At 42.3% G+C, this 17,149-nt stretch overlaps 1 protein-coding gene across 1 annotated transcript in view; it reads right to left on the bottom strand.

Annotated features, from left to right (window-relative positions):
• ESR2 (estrogen receptor 2) overlaps positions 1-17,149 on the bottom strand; it is a 75,681-nt gene that overhangs the window by 39,904 nt on the left and 18,628 nt on the right. The window contains exon 4 of the mRNA XM_032774370.2: positions 11,072-11,374. Coding sequence (XP_032630261.1) covers positions 11,072-11,374 — 303 coding nt within the window. The remainder of the gene's footprint in view (positions 1-11,071; positions 11,375-17,149) is intronic.

The following is a 17,149-nucleotide window of genomic DNA, read 5'->3' as shown; positions in this document are numbered from 1 at the left end:
ATCTCCTTTTGCCCATTCCCAGCTTCTGGCAAACAGAGACTATGGACACAATCCCTGCCAATCCTGGCTAATTGATGGACCTATCCTCCATGAACTTATCTAGTTCTTTTTTGAGCCCTGTTATAGTCTTGGCCATCACAACATTCTCTGGCAAGGAATTCCACAGGTTGACTGGAAAAATTACTTCCTTTTGATTGTTTTAAGCCTGCTGCCTATTACTTTCATTTGGTGGCCCCTAGTTCTTGTGCTCTGAGGAGTACATAACACTTCCTTATTTACCTTCACCACACCAGTCATGATTTTATAGATCTCTATCATATCCTCCCTTAGTCATCTCTTTTCCAAGCTGAAAAGTCCCAGTCTTATTAATCTCTCCTCATACCACAGCAATTCTGTACCCCTAATCATTTTTGTTGCCCTTTTCTGAACCTTTTCCAGGTCCAATATATCTTTTTTGAGATGGGGTGACCACATCTGCATGCAGTATTCAAGATATGAGCAATAGTCCCTTCTGGCCTTTGAACCTATATGAAAAAGAATATAGAAAAAGTAGACAACAGTGAACAGTGCAGTTTCAGATCACTACTACGTTAAACTAGCTAACCTAAAAAGAATTTAAACTCTGAAAGCAAAAATCATTTTGAAGATTTCTGTGCCGCTAAACTGAGAAAGATATTTCAGCCTGATCATACCCACTAACACCAAAAATATATCCTGCAATAGAGAAAAGCCAATGTGGCAAATTGAAGTCACAATAGAACAATATGACGAAAAATAATACCCTAAAAATAGAAAAACACATTCAAATTAAAGAAAATATTAATTTAAAAAAATACTTATGAAAAGTAGCTATAGCTTGCTATCTAGGAAAGTAACTAATATAATGCACCTACCCATTACTGTCACTTCTGCTTTGAATGATAAAATAAGACAACAAGTAAAAGTTGTGTTAGCTATCACAAGAGGTAGTGTTAGGCACTCAGAATTGGGAATACATTCAATTTAACGTCACTTCTATTTTCTGCATTGTTCTCAAACTAATTGTCTATTCTTATTCTATAAGACACAAGCTGATTAGTAAAAATAAACACACATAATACTCTTCTAATGCTTCTAGGATCTGTATGATGATTTCTAATTGCCTTAACTTTTTTCCGGTAGTTGGAATATTACCAAGATTTGCAGTACTCTGAAAATAAAGACACTACAAGTATGCAAAAAACAAACCAAACAAAAACTCAGCAACAAAATATAGTAATCAGAGCTGCAATTAAAGTTCAGTTTCATGAAGGACTTGAAATTTTAAAACTTGGCTCTATTTAAACTGGATTGAAAACTGATAATTTAATAATTCTCTGTGAAATAAATTATTTTTTGTTTCAGATTATTTTAAATGCTTTAAATACAATAGTTACAAAGATAATGCATTAAACAAAACATACATTTCTTTCTGAACACATTGGAACTTGTCCCCAAAATAAAATTAACCTAATTTTGCAAAATGTGTAATTTTGACAGAACCACATATTCCAATGGAATACAGTTCCGCAGTTTCTCCAGTCAACCTGAACAGTAACAAAACATTCTGATGCACAATAGGAATCACTGTTTTAGTGTCCTCTTCCTTAAATTTACACATATTTTACACCACTAGGAATAAGGGTGAATGGTTTAGACCAGGGATCAGCAACCTTTGGCACGCGGCTCGCCAGGCCAATGGGGCATGTGGGAAGCGGTGCAGGCCAAAGGATGTTCTGGCTGCCGCTTCCCGCCGCCCCTATTGGCCTGGAACAGCGAACCACGGCCAGTGGGAGCTGTGATTGGCCAAACCTGCAGACAGGGCAGGTAAACAAACCAGCCCGGCCTGCCAGGGTGCTTACCCTGGCGAGCTGTGTGCCAAAATTTGCCGATGCCTGGTTTAGACATTCAGTTTCAGGACATACAAGCCTCAGTTCGCAGTCTAATCTTCTTTCTTCAGCTTGCCATGAGTTCTCACCATCTAGTTCATCTCTCAAGCAAAAACTCAAGCCTGCAAAGACTTACCACCAGATGTCACACTCACTATCACTAGTAGTCCTACAATAGTCTTATTGGGACTACTCTTAGGCCATGTCTAGACTACCCGCCGTATCGGCGGGTTAAAATCGATCCCTGAGCACGCTTATATCGATTCCAGAACTCCACCAACACGAACGGAGTTCCGGAATCGACATGGCGAGCCGCGGACATCGATCCCACGCAGTGAGGACGGGTGAGTAAATCAATTTTAGATATTCGACTTCAGCTATGTTATTCACGTAGCTGAAGTTGCGTATCTAAAGTCGATTTTCCCCCGTAGTGTAGACCAGCCCTTAGTAGTAAACACTATGCTTGAAGATAAGTGTTTGCCTGGTTGAGTCCTATGATGCTGTATCTCAGTGTTCCTTTATTGTTTAAATGTTTCTTTTATTTAACTACTATTCTGCTGGTGAATTTGGTTCTCAGAAAACTGAGGGACTACAGTCCTTGGCTTAGTATATGCTAAACAATGTGACCAAAGAGAAGGCAAGCCTCTTCTTACAACTTTGTCAATGATCTGCCACTTAGACTGACAAGTAGACGTGGCTGAAATTTTTCAACCAAAATGATTTTTCAACAGAAAGTGACACTGAAATGTTTTATAAATTTGTGTCAATTCTACTTAACTGTTTCAGTTTAAAAAAAAAACAAAAAACCTAAAATATATTCCCCAAAAATGAAAAATTCTGTTTCAGTATTTTTTAAACAAAAGGTTTCAAATTTTTTAGTTCCAAATAACCAAATGTTTTTTAAAAAATTCAAAAACATTTTTAAATAGTGAGAACCAAAACAAAATGTTTTGATTGTGTCAAAAGACAAAGCGTTTAATTCAACCTGAAATTAATTTTTTGATTTTTCAGTTTGCTAGAAGTTTTGAAATATTTTGTTTTCAGTTCAACTTGAAAAATGTTTCTTCAATTTTTCAGAAGCGAAAAATCTGTTGTTTCACAGCTTTACTGGCAAAATTGTTCCTATTTTTCTCCTGGTCCCTTCTTGAACAGAGATTTGTGATCAGTTACATTCTGATTTTGTAAGAAGAAAAAAAAAAAAAGAAAGAAAAGTGGTAGGTCATAATGACAGGGTTGGCATAAAACTGTAGATTTTCTAGGCCAGAACAAATAAGGTTATGATTTAATACTTGTTCTTTGCATTACCAATAACTGAAAAATAAAATAATTCCCTGAATATTCCTAACTATCTTTGCCTCTAAACAGAACATGTAATCAATCTGAGCACAGTATTACATACTACTTAGCAAGCTGATGCTCTTGTATAGCAACAACAAAGTAAATGCATGTTGTTTTCAATTACTGTAATGGGAGCCGTTCATCAGAATTCCAGGGATGAATTTGATCTTAACTGTTTTAAAATTATAGTGCTATTTTAAATTAAATTAAATACTTAAGTGGAGAAAGATATATTAATCACTATTCAATCTATTAATCACTGTTGACATATTAAAATGCTAATTTATGATTCCTAACAAAACTGCTTTTTAGTCCACTTCTCAAAAAGGACATAATTAACATTACATGTGATTGCTGATCTTGTCTAATAAACAAGGGTTCATCAATTTTAAAATGATATGGTTGTTCTCTAAATCAAAACATTTTTGGTGAATTATGGAGGTCAAAGAGTTTTTATTTCTGAGGGAATTCTGTGCTACTATGCACATGCATAATTAATAATCACCACATATTTTAAGTTTTTTCCCCCACAGAAAAAGCTTCTGCTGGAAAGTTGCGGCAATTCCACCTTTTGCCCACCAGAGGGCACTATGGTGATAGAACAGAGCAGCAGCTCCCAGCCAGCTAGGGAAGAGAAAAGAGGTTACTCACCTTTGTAATTGTTGTTCTTGGAGATATGTTGCTCATATCCATTCCAATTAGGTGTGCGTGTGCCATGTACACGATCTTCGGAAGATTTTACCCTAGCAACACTCGGTGGGTTGGGTGAGGCGCCCCCTGGAGTGGCACCTTTACGGCACCGGATATATACTCCAGCCGGCCCAGAGCCCCCTCAGTTCCTTCTTGCCGGCTACTCCAACAGAGGGGAAGGAGGGCAGGTTTGGAAAGGATATGAGCAACACATCTCGAAGAACAACAGTTACATAGGTGAGTAACCATCTTTTCTTCTTCGAGTGCTTGCTTGAATCACTTCCAGTTAGGTGGCTCCCAAGCCTTACCTAGCAGCAAAGAGTCCTGTGGCACCTTATAGACTAACAGACGTTTTGGAGCATGAGCTTTCGTGGGTGAATACCCACTTCGTCAGATGCATTACCTAGGCAGTGAGGTCAGAGTGAGATGTTGCAGAGTACAGAACAGCTGAGCCAAATTCTGCTTCACCCCTTGACTGCTGGATGATTGCACAGTGGGAAGCAAAGGTATGCACCGATGACCAAGTTGCTGCCCTACATATCTCCTGTATAGATACATGAGCCAGGAAGGCAGAGGACGAAGCTTGAGCCCGAGTGGAGTGGGCAGTAAGGTGCATAGTTGGGACACCAGCTAAGTCATAGCACACACAGATGCATGATGTGATCCAGGACGAGATGCGCTGAATGGAGACTGGAAGGCCCTTCATCTGGTCTGCCACTACTACGAACAGCTGGGTCATCCTCCTAAAAGGTTTCTTTTGTTTGTTCGATGTAAAAGGCAAGGGCCCTGCAAACATCTAGGGAGTGCAGCTGTTGTTCTCGTCGAGAAGTGTGCAGCTTTGGATAAAAGACCGGGAGGAAGATGTCTTGGTTGATATGGAAGGCAGACACCACCTTAGGAAGGAAGGCAGGGTGTGGTCCCAGTTGTACCTTGTCCTTATGAAACACCGTATACGGTGGGTCCGACCTGAGGGCTCTAAGCTCTGACACATGTCTCGCCAAAGTGATAGCTACGGGGAAGGCTGTCTTCCAGGAAAGGTACAGGAGTGAGCAGGTGGCCATTGGCTCAAACAGGGCACTCATGAGTCTGGATAGGACAAGGTTGATGTCTCACGTAGGGGCCAGATGCCGAATTTGCGGGTACAGGCATTCTAATCCCTTGAAGAACCTGCTGACCATGGGATTGGAGAAGACCGAGCGCCCATTTTCGCCCAGGTGGAAGGTTGAAATCACTGCTAAGTGTACTCTGATGGATGAAACTGTTAGACTCTGCTGTTTCAAGGACAAGAGATGGTCTAAGATGGTAGGTACTGGCATCTCCAGTGGGGCAATATTGCTCAGAGCACACCAGCAGGAGAAACACTCCCAGTTGGCCAAATACATGGACCTGGTAGAGGGCTTTCTGCTACCCAGAAGTACCTGCTGCACCAAGCGGGAGTCGTCCGTGTTCCTGAGCGATCAGGTCCGGCCACAATGGAAGTGGAATTGGAGCGGTCACCAACAGATCAAGGAGAGTGGTATACCAATGCTGCCTGGGCCACGCTGGGGCGATCAAAATTAAGTGGGCCCTGTCTATGCACAACCTGAGAAGGACCCTGTGGACTAATGGGAATGGAGGAAAGGCGTAATACAGGCGGTCTTTCCACAGTATCAGGAAGGCATCTGACAGGGAACCCGAGGAGCGTCCCTGGAGGGAGCAGAACACCTGGCACTTCCAATTCTCGCGCGAGGCGAATAGCTCTATCTGGGGAAACCTCCACTTCTGGAAAACAGAGTGGATGATGTCCAGGCGAATCGACCTCTCGTGAGCCTGGAAGGATCTGCTGAGGCGGTCCACCAAGGTGTTCTGGACTCCTGGGAGAAACGAAGCCATCAGGTCGATCAAGTGAGCTATGCAGAATTCCCACAGATGAATGTCTTCCTGACAGAGGGGGGACGATTGCGTCCCCCTTGTTTGTTGATATAAAACATGGCTGTTGTGTTGCAGTTTTCACAGACAACACAACAGCCCTGAAGGTGCTTGAGGAACACTTGACATGCCAGGTGCACTGCTCTCAGCTCCCGTACATTGATGTGCAGGAAAATCTCGTGTGGACCAAAGGCCCTGTGTACAAAAGTCTGCACAATGAGCACCCCAATCCAAAGATGATGTGTCCATGGTTAGGATCAGGGAGGGCTGCAGGGCATGGAATGGTACCCCTTTGCATACCGAGTTGGGGTTCAGCCACTAGATCAGGGAGGTTAAGACTTCTGGCGGTACCATGACCACTGTACCCATGTTGTCCCAGCATGGGCAGTATACAGTTGAGAGCCAGGCCTGAAGTGGACAGAAGCGCAGTCTGGCATGTCTGGTCACGAAGGTACAAGACGCCATGTGTCCCAGGAGACTGAGGTATGTCCATGCTGTCGAGGTCGGGAAGCTCTGGAGGCCGTGGATAATGCTTGCCATCAACTGAAAGCGGGCGTGCGGTAGGCATGCACAGGCGAGTCTTGAATCCAGGACTGCTCTGATGAAGTCTATTCTTTGGGTCACCTCCAAAGTGGACTTTTTGACACTGAGCAGCAGGCCCAGCTGTCTGAACAAACTCATGATGAACAGAACAGGAGATTGCACCTGGTCCTGAAGTGACCCCGAATAAGCCAGTCGTCGAGGCACGGAAACACTAGAATCCAATGTCGATGGAGGGAGGCAGCTATGATGGCCATACACTTTGTAAAGACCATTGGTGCCATGGATAGGCTGAAGGGAAGGATGGTAAACTGGAAGTGCTGTTGGTTGACCACAAAGCAAAGGAAATGCTTATGCGGTGGGTAAATTGCTATGTGGAAGCATGAGTCTTTCATGTCGAGGGCAGCGTACCAGTCTCCAGGATCCAGGGAAGGAATAGTGGTCCCCAGGGAAACCATGCAGGACTTCAACCTTACCATGAATTTGTTGAGTCCATGCAGGTCCAGGATGGACCATAGCCTGCCCTTTGCCTTGGAAACTAGGAAATAAAGTGAGTAAAATCTCCTGCCCCTCAGTTCCCTTGGAACCTCCTCTACAGCTCCAATAGCTAGGAGCGTCTGCATCTCCTGTAGAAGGAGTTGCTCCTGAGAGGGGTCCCTGGAGCGCGACAGGGAGGGAGGGAAAACAAACTGAAAGCAGTATTTACATTCCACAGTATGTAGGACCCAGCGGTCTGACGTTATATGGGCACACAGGGAGGAAATAGGAGAGGTGGTTGTTGAAAGGCGAGGAAGGATCCTGGAAGAAGACTGGTGCTCTGCCCTCAGGCACACACTTCAAAAATGTTGTTTGGACTCCACCGATGGTTTGTGGGGGGCCTGGTTCTGGCCTGTCTCCGGATCAGAGTGTCTCCACCTACCATCCCGACCGCAACTTCTAGAGAAGTCCTATCTCAGGGATTAGGGTAGGTGCGATGTGGTTGGGGTCGGAAGAGCCGACGCTGTGTCACCGGGCTGCATGCCCAGTGAATGCATGATGGCCCAGTTGTCCTTCAGACTCTGAAGTCCATCTTGTCTGAAAACAGACCATGGCCATCAAAGGGTAGGTCCTGAATAGTCTGCTGGAGTTCTGGTGGGAGACCGGAGACCTGTAGCCACGAGATGCGGTGCATAGCTACGCCTGAGGCTAGAGACCTAGCTGCCAAGTCTGCCACTTCTATTGAGGCTTGCAAAGATGTTCTGGCTACCTTCTTACCCTCCTCTAATAGGGCCCCGAACTCCTCCCTGGCCTCCTGAGGAATAAGCTCTTTGAACTTTTGCACTGAGTTCCAGGTATTATAATTGTAGCTGCTCAAGAGGGCCTGCTGGTTAGTCACTCTGAGCTGCAAGCTGCCAGTAAAGTAAATTTTGCACCCAAATAAATCTAGGCATCTAGTGTCCTTAGATTTAGGAGCAGGAGCTTGTTAGCCACATCTTTCCCTCTCATTAACAGACTGTACAACGAGGGAGCATGGCTGGGGACGAATATACAAGTATTAGTAGTCCTTCGAGGGGACCAAATACATCCTTTCCATCCCTTTGGCAGTAAGAGGAATAGAGGCCGGAGATTGCCAGATCATAGTGGCATTAGCCTGAATAATCTGGATAAAGGGCAAGGCTATTCTGGTCAGGGTGCTGGCAGATAGAATGTCCACTACGGGATCCTCAATCTCCACCACCTCCTCCACCTGGAGGCTCATGTTTTGTGCCTTCCTGCGAAGCAACTCCTGGTGGGCATGGAGGTCTATAGGTGGGGGGCCAGAGGAAGATGTACCCACCACCGCCTCGTTGGATGACGATGAGGAGGATATTCCTAGGATTAATGGGTCCTGGAGAAGGTCTTTCTGGGGAGGGTCCAGCTGCCCTAAGTCCACCATTCTAGGGGCAAGGGCCTGAACTAAGGGCAGGGCCGTCGCCTATGAACCACCCAGGGGAGGGCGAGTGGCCTCCGGTATCAAGGGCTCCGAGTGGGCAGAGCGAGAAGCCCCTGAGGGGACCCCTTGGGCCTGATGTTATGCCCCAGGGATCGAAAAGGACCATTGTGGATGTCCCTGACCAGGATCCTGTCCCTCATTGTGCCATTGGCTAGCACCGTCTGCATCTTGGTCCTGGACATGATAGCCACTTTCTGCCTGGGACAACCTTGAGTTGGGACAGGACGGCCAAGGTGGAGCCAAGCGTGTATGCTGGGTCACCTTGTCATGTGGTACTGCACCACGGAGATGGAGATCAGTGCCATGGTCTCGAGCGGTACCGCGATCCTGATTGGGACTGGCAGTCATATTGGTGCCGAGAGGCAGATCTGGACCTCGACGAACATCTATGGGCAGAACAGTGCCGGGAGTGACTCCGAGTAGATCGGCGCCAGGATCAGTGCTGGGAGCTGGACCGGTACCAACCGTACCGGGAAGATGATCTTTGTGTGGCGGAGCGGCGCCGTGAGTGTGACCGGCTCCGACACGGCGAGCGGTGCCGTGAACAAGACCAGTGTCTGGATCAGGACCATGACCAGGACTGGGACCAGGATCAGTGCCCTCCTATCTCTGCGACAGAGGATGCAGCATGGAGGGCTTTCCTTTTGAGGGACCAGCCCGTACCAGCGGTACCAAAGGTTGCGACGGTCTCAGCTCAGTGAACGCAATCAGGTTGCATGCCGTGGAGAAAGTCTCTGGAGTGGACGGCAGACGGAGCTCGACGATGGTACACACCAGGGAGCTTACATGCACCAGACTCGACGCCCCTTGTGGTGCCGGAGTCAACGGTACTGGGGTTGGTGCCTTTGCGGAACGGTCCAACACAGGACGCAGCTCTGAGGGAGGCACAGGTGGTGCCGGCAACTGCAAGGGAACAGCAAGTTGTTTGAGCTGCTTCTTTGGTCCCGGAGACAGCAAGTGGCGCCGCGCTCGTAGAGGTGCCAGAGATGTCTGGTGCCAGGCGTCTTTGTTGGTGTCCGGACATGGTGCTGACCCTTCCTTTGCCGCAGGGGTGCTGCAAACCGATGAAATCAGCGCCAGGTATTGGCGCAGAGCCGAGGACATCGGGCTAAGTGCCACTTCCATAAAGGAGCTGCTTCAAGCGAAAGTCCCGCTCCTTTTTAGTCTGAGGCTTGAATGCCTTACAAATGCGGCCCTTATTGAATTGATGAGATTCTCACAGACACTTCAAGCAGGAGTCGTGGGGGTCTCCTGCAGGCATCGGCTTAAGGCAGGCCGGGCATGGTTTGAAACCTAGAGACCTAGGCATCAGCCCGGGTACCGGGAGAGAGGGAAGGGGAGAAGCTACTACTTCTCCCAACTACCCGCAACTACTTCTCCCAACTACCCACCAACTACTATTTACACTAAGAACAATAACTATTAACTACTACTAGAGAACTAATACCATCTACTTTTAAAACTATTTACAACTATAAATGAGTGCTACACTAGAAGCTAAGGAAGTGGAGTTCTGCTAAGCTGCGCTCCACAGTTCCAATGACAGTCATGGGAATTAAAAGGAACTGAGGGGGCGCTGGGTTGGCTGGGGTATATATCTGGCACCGTAAAGGCATCACTCCAGGGGGCGCTTCAGCCGACGCACCGAGTGTTGCTAGAGTAAAATCTTCCAATGATCGTGCATGCAGCACTTGCACACCTAATTGGAACTGATATGAGCAAGCACTTGAAGAAAAAATAGGCTATCTTCTTCACAGCACCTGTGGGCCAGGTCAGGAGACAGACAGCATGGGGCTGCTGGGGAGTCACAGAAAGGGTGTCATAAGGGCTAGTCAAGTAGGACAGACTGGGGCAGGGGCTGAATGGGAATGGAGGTGCAGGGACACAGAGAGGAGGGAGATGCAGGGCCACATGGGGACAGGGGACAATGTGTGGGGCCATACAGGGACAGGGGGGTGGCTGAGTGGGGGTAGAGGAACACGTGGACAGGGGATGCAAGGACACATAGGGATAGTGGCAGATTTACCTGCCTGAATGCAAGAGGCTGGGGTCAGCCAGGGTCTGCAAGGGAGAAGCTCCCTAACAATCCCTCCCTGCCCCGCCTCACCCTCCCTCCCAAAAAACCCTGTTCCATACTTTTCCTACACATACTCAACAACCCTCCAAGTTCACACCCAGGCTCCTTCCCAGCAATTACTTTCCCCTCCTCAGCTCCTCCATTACCCCTGACTCCCGCAAGCCTTTGCACTGCTTCTGAAGGGTGCAGGAAATACAGTTCTGTACTGTAGTTTAAATGAATTATTACTCAGAGTTCGTATTAATATGCCTAGTAAGGAATCTATTTGTCAAAAAACATTTCCTGAATCTTTTTTGTTGTCTGTATTGTTACAGACATACTTACTGACAGGTACTTTGAAATAAATGACCAAAAATAATTGAAACTGGTGTGATTATATTGTGTGATTTTGACAAATCAAATATACAGAATTCTGCAATATTTTAAAATATTGTGCACAGAATTTTCACTTCTTTTATTGCAGAATTTATAAGTTTTCCTCTACCATTTTAAAAGTATAATCTTAAGGCCTTGAACCTACACATTTATTGCCATGCTGCTTCTACCTCAGAATCTAAACAATGGATTAATATTTATGGTAGAGGTATTTGTACTTAGTACAAAATTTCTATGGAAAAAAATAGTTTTTGAAATTCTTACCAGGAATTTTCTTGGCCCAACCAATCATGTGAACCAATTCTTTGTCTGCAAGTTTTGTCAATGACATCATCATGGAGACTTCTGTAAATGGCTTGTTGGGGCGACTCACCAGCAACACGTTAGGAGGTTCAGCTTCAAGTAATGTTAAAACAAACTGCTCAGGACTGGGTGCACTAAGAAGGATTTCTTTCACTCGGGTTATATTTTCACTATTCTTTTTAGCTTTGCCAGTGCAATGCACTTGATCTTCTGAATTACGATGACGGCGTATGATACGATACCCACAACGTTCTCTTCTTGAACCTGAGACAAACAGAGTTACATAATTACATTTTTTTCTACCACCGTATTAGCTGAATCCAAAAATGAGGAAAGACAACAAGTACATTCCACACTGAAGTTAGGATTTTCAAAAGCACTCAGCATTGGTTTAACTATGCTTCCATTGACCTTAGTGGAGGCTCTCTTTTAATCCAAAAGAATGTGACAAAGTGAGCTGGATCAGATCAAAAATCTGTTTTAAACTCAGTGGAAAGCTCTCATTGACTTTAGTGAGAGATAGATCAGGTCTTTGATTGCAAACAGAATGGATATATACATATACAACAGAAATAAATAGTAAGAATGAGTTCTGAAAGCATGTCAGTTGATCCAAAATAAATGTCTCACATGGAAATACAAGCTGGGCCTTATTAAAGGCCAGAAGTTGTTCGTTTATTGTTCACTATGTCACAGAGCAAGCTGATTTGCTCTGGCTGTGAATACTACTATACTTGAGAACATCATTAATTACACTTTGAAAAAATGCTAAGAAATAGTCTGTTTAAAAGAGGATACTCTTGCTTCTCCCAAAATTTAGCTATGGGATTTTTGAAAGCAGTCAGCCTTGGACTAACTTTCATCCCACTTTGTTGCTGAATATATTATATAACAAAAAGGTTTTGTTATTGTTGTCATTCTAGTTACTGCTGAATGGTTATTTGTAAAATCTAGGATTTTGCTATTTAAAAAACAGAGGCGTATTTAAATAATTTATCAGAAGATGTTCTTAAACTGAAATTCTCTGGTACCATAACACTTATTTTCCTAAAATAAGTATATCTGAAGTAAATAAACAAACAAACAAATAAATTGTTTAGAAGTCAAATTTTTGTTTTAGAGCCATCAAAATGTTTTCTCAGTCTCAGTATCGGTCAAACTACTGATATGTAAGAATAAGCCAGTGCTAGTATCAGATGTATTTTGGGCCATTAATGGTCAACTAACTGCAATACCCTTTATCAAGATCACAACACATGGCAGCAGTGTTTAGCTTTGTTTTTTTCTAGCAGAATTTTCTTCAAATACCTTTCTCAAAATCTGCAGGACTCTCTAACCACTACAAGATAAATTTCATACTAATGTATTCCACAATTTTCTCCTTGTCAGGAGTAATAAGATTCCTTTAAATTATGAGTTGGAACAGAAAGCTCTTGCATCACTTCACTCTCTCCACCCATAGCTATTAGTGATCCCTCTTTAGACAGGACATTAAATGCAAACTAACGTTATCAATAGATCATTGTTTAATTTAGAGTAAAGACAAGGACTTTGACTGGACCTTCACTTCAAATACATATAAAATTAAGCATCAAAGAGTAAACTAGATAAATCTCCCAAAGTACTGGAAACATAATCACAGTAAAAATATTGCTTGACCATAGAATCAAATACAAATATAACTGAGTGGTCACTGGACAAACATGAACAAATAAAATAGATCTGCTATATACATTCGTTTAAAACTGCAGGACAATACTTCAGCTGTTTCTGTTACAATTTTCTCAACTCCTTTTATATTCCAAGAGGTTGTTGCAGAACTCAGTGCAAAAAGTCAATTTTTCATGTAACCTTGGGCTTATAAGGATAATTTTTAGGGGGCAGTAATGGGTGGTTGTTGTTGGTTTCTTTAATAGTTAACCTTTAGCACTGTCAGAAGAGTTGGCAACAGGATTTAACAACCATATAAAGGAGCCTAGGTCACCATTTAAGTATAATAAATGCAAAAGGAAAAGATTAACTACTCTGGTGTGACTTGCAAGTCTTGGAAAGCCTGTATTTATTGAAGAGTTAGAACAATGAAATACAACTAAATATACAGCTCTGTATTCCCATGAGTTAACATTCTGATCAAGTTAAACACTTAATCAAGTGCAGAAGTCAACAGGACTACTCACACACTTAAAGTTACACACACTTTGCATATGCTGGGGCTTCTGTGGGCCAGTCAGGTGCCCCAAAACAAGTTAGAGCAGACTGAGGGATTGCCCTAATTTGTTCCCCAGCTACAATAATTCCTGTGAGCATTTACACCAGCCAGGAACAGCTGTATGTAACACCACACCAACTATATCTCCTGTGCCAAAGTTCCTGTAGAGTGGAGTAGGGTCAGTTATGCACCCAATAACATCTCCCCATTTGTCAGGATATAGTGATTTTGTACTCCCTTCATTTCCAGGCATAACACACTGATGACTCTAATCTCCTAAAGCCTCTTACTCTCTACAGAATTGTATAACCTATATTAAAACATGTTAGTGCTGTTTTAAAAAAACAAGGTCAATTTTTGACCCAATGTAGTCACATTGAGTGAGAACAGAATTTGGCTTCCTGAATTTAGAGTTGAGGTAAGCTTCCAAATTGCCTTTTTACTAAGTACTATTTGAGGGGCTCTGCTTTGTCTGTTCCACAATTAATCACCACAGAGAATCCACCATTGAACTTTCCTCCAGGTACACTACCAAGTCTTTATTCCATGTAAAGCATATAACAATGTAGTTTTGGGTTAAGCCTAATATTTCTTTTCAGTTAGTTGCTATTTGGTATGTTTTCATATATGTGTGTGTGTATTTTTTTCATTTTACACCTTACTCCTATATTATTGCACAAATATTGATATCCACAGGCTGTATTAAGAGTATACAATTGTTAGTTTTTCCTACAAAGCGGCAAGATCTTTTAAATTACTTTAGAATGAAATATTCAACTAATTCAAATTTCATCTCATCATTTCTTGTACTTTAAAAATATAATAATGTTAGCATTTGTGCTCTATTTCAAACATAACAGCAAAACTTGGTCCATCAATGGCTATTAGCCAGGATAGGCAGGAATGGTGTCCCTAGTCTCTGTTTGCCAGAAGCTGGGAATGAGTGACAGGGGATGGATCACTTGATGATTACCTGTTCAGTTCATTCCCTCTGGGTCACCTGGTACCAGCCACTGTCAAAAGACAGGATACTGGGCTAGATGGACCTTTGGTCTGACCCAGAAGGGCCATTCTTATGTTCTTATGTAAAACTTATGTTTAATTTCAATGAAAACTAATCTGTATCCAATGCACAATATCAAAATTCATAGAAAAGTTATGACATTTTTCCTTAAAAGACCTCTTTTGCTCCACAAATATACTTTGTGATAATAGAATAAAACAAAAAAAAAGAAATAGGATACTGAATTATAATTTGTATTTGGTTTAATTAATCTGAAATTGTCATAATAGACAAACAATAATTTACATATCAGCACATCTGGAATGCAGTTCTTCAGTAAATAACAGGATGCAGTTGAATTCAGTAATAAAATTTATTTTGTTTGGATTTGAAAAAAGAATTATAGCAAAACATGGCTCATAACATAACATTTAGATCTGCTAACTTAATTAACAAATCATGATACAGCACCTTTTAAGTTGATCAAATGTTGTTTCAAATTATTAATAAAGCTTTCATGATTTCTTTTGAAACATAGTGCACTCTTAATATTTTATCCTATCTTTTCATCTATAGCTCTTTAAGTACTTGACAAAAAATGTGCAGACATATTAGCCCAACATTATATTTGGCCTAAGTACAGCAATTTGAAGCAATCTGTATGAAAAGCTTGCAGTCTAGAAAATAACACATTGACATACAGAGATCATGGTTTGTTACTCTCCCTGCCACAAACTTCCTATGTAACCTTTGGCAAGTCACTTAAATGCCATTCCTCATTTACGTAATCTAGAAAATGCAGGTAATACCAGAGAAGGTGTTTTGGTAAAGGATGCAGAAGTCAGTCATTTTACCAGATACTTTCATTTTGCAGAATAAAGTTGTAATTAACAACGTACCCTGTCATTTATATGGGACTCCACAATAAGAGCACTATTTTCACACATTGCCTGGGACAGCAGAAAAACTAGTCACCAGAGCAGAACAGATACATCATATTAAATAAGGTACTAAAATTATTCTTTTTTTGTTCATGGACAATTAGTGAACCAAAAAAAATTACAAAATTTTCTAATTCTTTCATTATTTAAAATGAAAAATTCCTTCAATAAATTATTTTTGCTTTAGAGATCATTTGTTTGCTTTTTATTTGCAAGTTGCAAATATTGCCAATTTCTGCTGTGTTAAATAGTTACAGAAGTCAGGAGCATTGCTTTTGCTCCCTAAATGATGGCTTACGTAACTAACAAAATCAGCATGAACTGTGAATTTTACAAATGAATATACAATTCAAAATTCACTTTTGTTTGATATTTGAGCTTAATTTTTACACGTATTTTTGACCCACAGATTCATTCAGCTATACTGATCACAAAGAAGTTGTTGTCTGCGAGACATTGCAGAACAATGGATTAAATTACTATAATTTCTACAATGGCTACAATGAAAGCCAGTGCTGCGAAAGTCATTTTCTTTCATTTCTAATAACATAAGCAAATCTGGAATATTTGAAAATTCCACCTAAAAAAGTGAGTTCAATTTTTTAACATAGGGTAAAGGACATCTAAATCCTGTGCTTGGCAACTCAAACTGGCACATGAAATTTGTTAAAAGCCTGACAAGCCTATTGACTGATGAAAGTACTTAAAGACAAGATTTGGACATTCCATTAATGACCCACACATTTGAAAAATCAGGTTCTGTATTTTCTACACTCCTTTAATACCATTTATTGGCAGTATATGGAGAAACACAAAATTCATGCAAAAAAAGAAACAGTGAAAGCAAAAATAAACCCAGTCAATAGGAAACCCGAACAGTCATTAAGGAAGAGGTCTACTCCAGTCCCAGCAAGTAACAAACAAACAAAAAATACCAACCTAGCCACTCCCAGAGTGGATAGGATAGCAAAAAGATGAGTACCTCCCCTCTTCTTGATTGCCCTGGATAAATGGCTCAATCCATGTCAGGCTCACCAAGGCCAATTATCAGAAAGCTCCAAAAGATATCAGCTGAGGCAGTGGAACTCCAAATCGTCTCAGCTCCTCCAACGCTGCAAAAGGAGCTCCCAGTCCACACTGAAAAAGTAAGACAAGTTGAGGGCAAAGATACCCATACTTGAAGGACAGGTTCAGGTAGAAAGGGTAATCACCATGGTGATGCGCACACATCACCCCAAATTATCCAACTTTTCTGATACACTTTGCCTGAGCCTGCTGGACTGGGTTTATTTTTTTATTTTTTTGCATGAATTCTGTTTCCCCTTGTGCCTGGTGAGGTGTTAAACAGTTACTTTTCCACAGCCGATCATTTTGCAATTTTTTTCTGATGTTGTTGATGTGGCGATGTGTTTTCTCTGATGTGAAATTTACCAGTATACTAGCCTTCTTAATCTGAAGAGTGAGCCAGAAGGATTCCTAAGGAGAAACTTGCAGATGCAGTGTCTGAGGTTCTCATTTTTCTTTTGGCAGTGGTGGTATTTCCCATATTAATCTCCAGTATCACCTTGATACAAAGTTCTAAAAAAATAACCTTCACCACCTGTAGTCTGCTGCTTGGACTTCTTAGACATCACTGCCTTCTTAAATGATGAGAAGAAAAATCAGACCAGGAGACTGCACAGCAATGTTTTCCTAATGTCTTCCACTGTTTCAAAGGGTTTATGTACAAACCAATCATGTTTTTAAATTATTGAAAACTTCTGTCGATGAAATCCCCAATGAGGATTGGTTGTCTTTAAAATCTGAAATTATATTCATGCCAGATTTTGTAAACTCAGTTTGGGTTTTACTTTTTGGAAGCTTTCCATGCTGTGGTGGCTGGTGCT

The sequence above is a fragment of the Chelonoidis abingdonii genome, chromosome 4, assembly GCF_003597395.2.
Source record: "Chelonoidis abingdonii isolate Lonesome George chromosome 4, CheloAbing_2.0, whole genome shotgun sequence".
NCBI lineage: Eukaryota > Metazoa > Chordata > Testudines > Testudinidae > Chelonoidis > Chelonoidis abingdonii.
The sequence above is the reverse complement of the archived record's forward strand: the minus strand, read 5'-3'. Positions and strand labels throughout refer to the sequence as shown.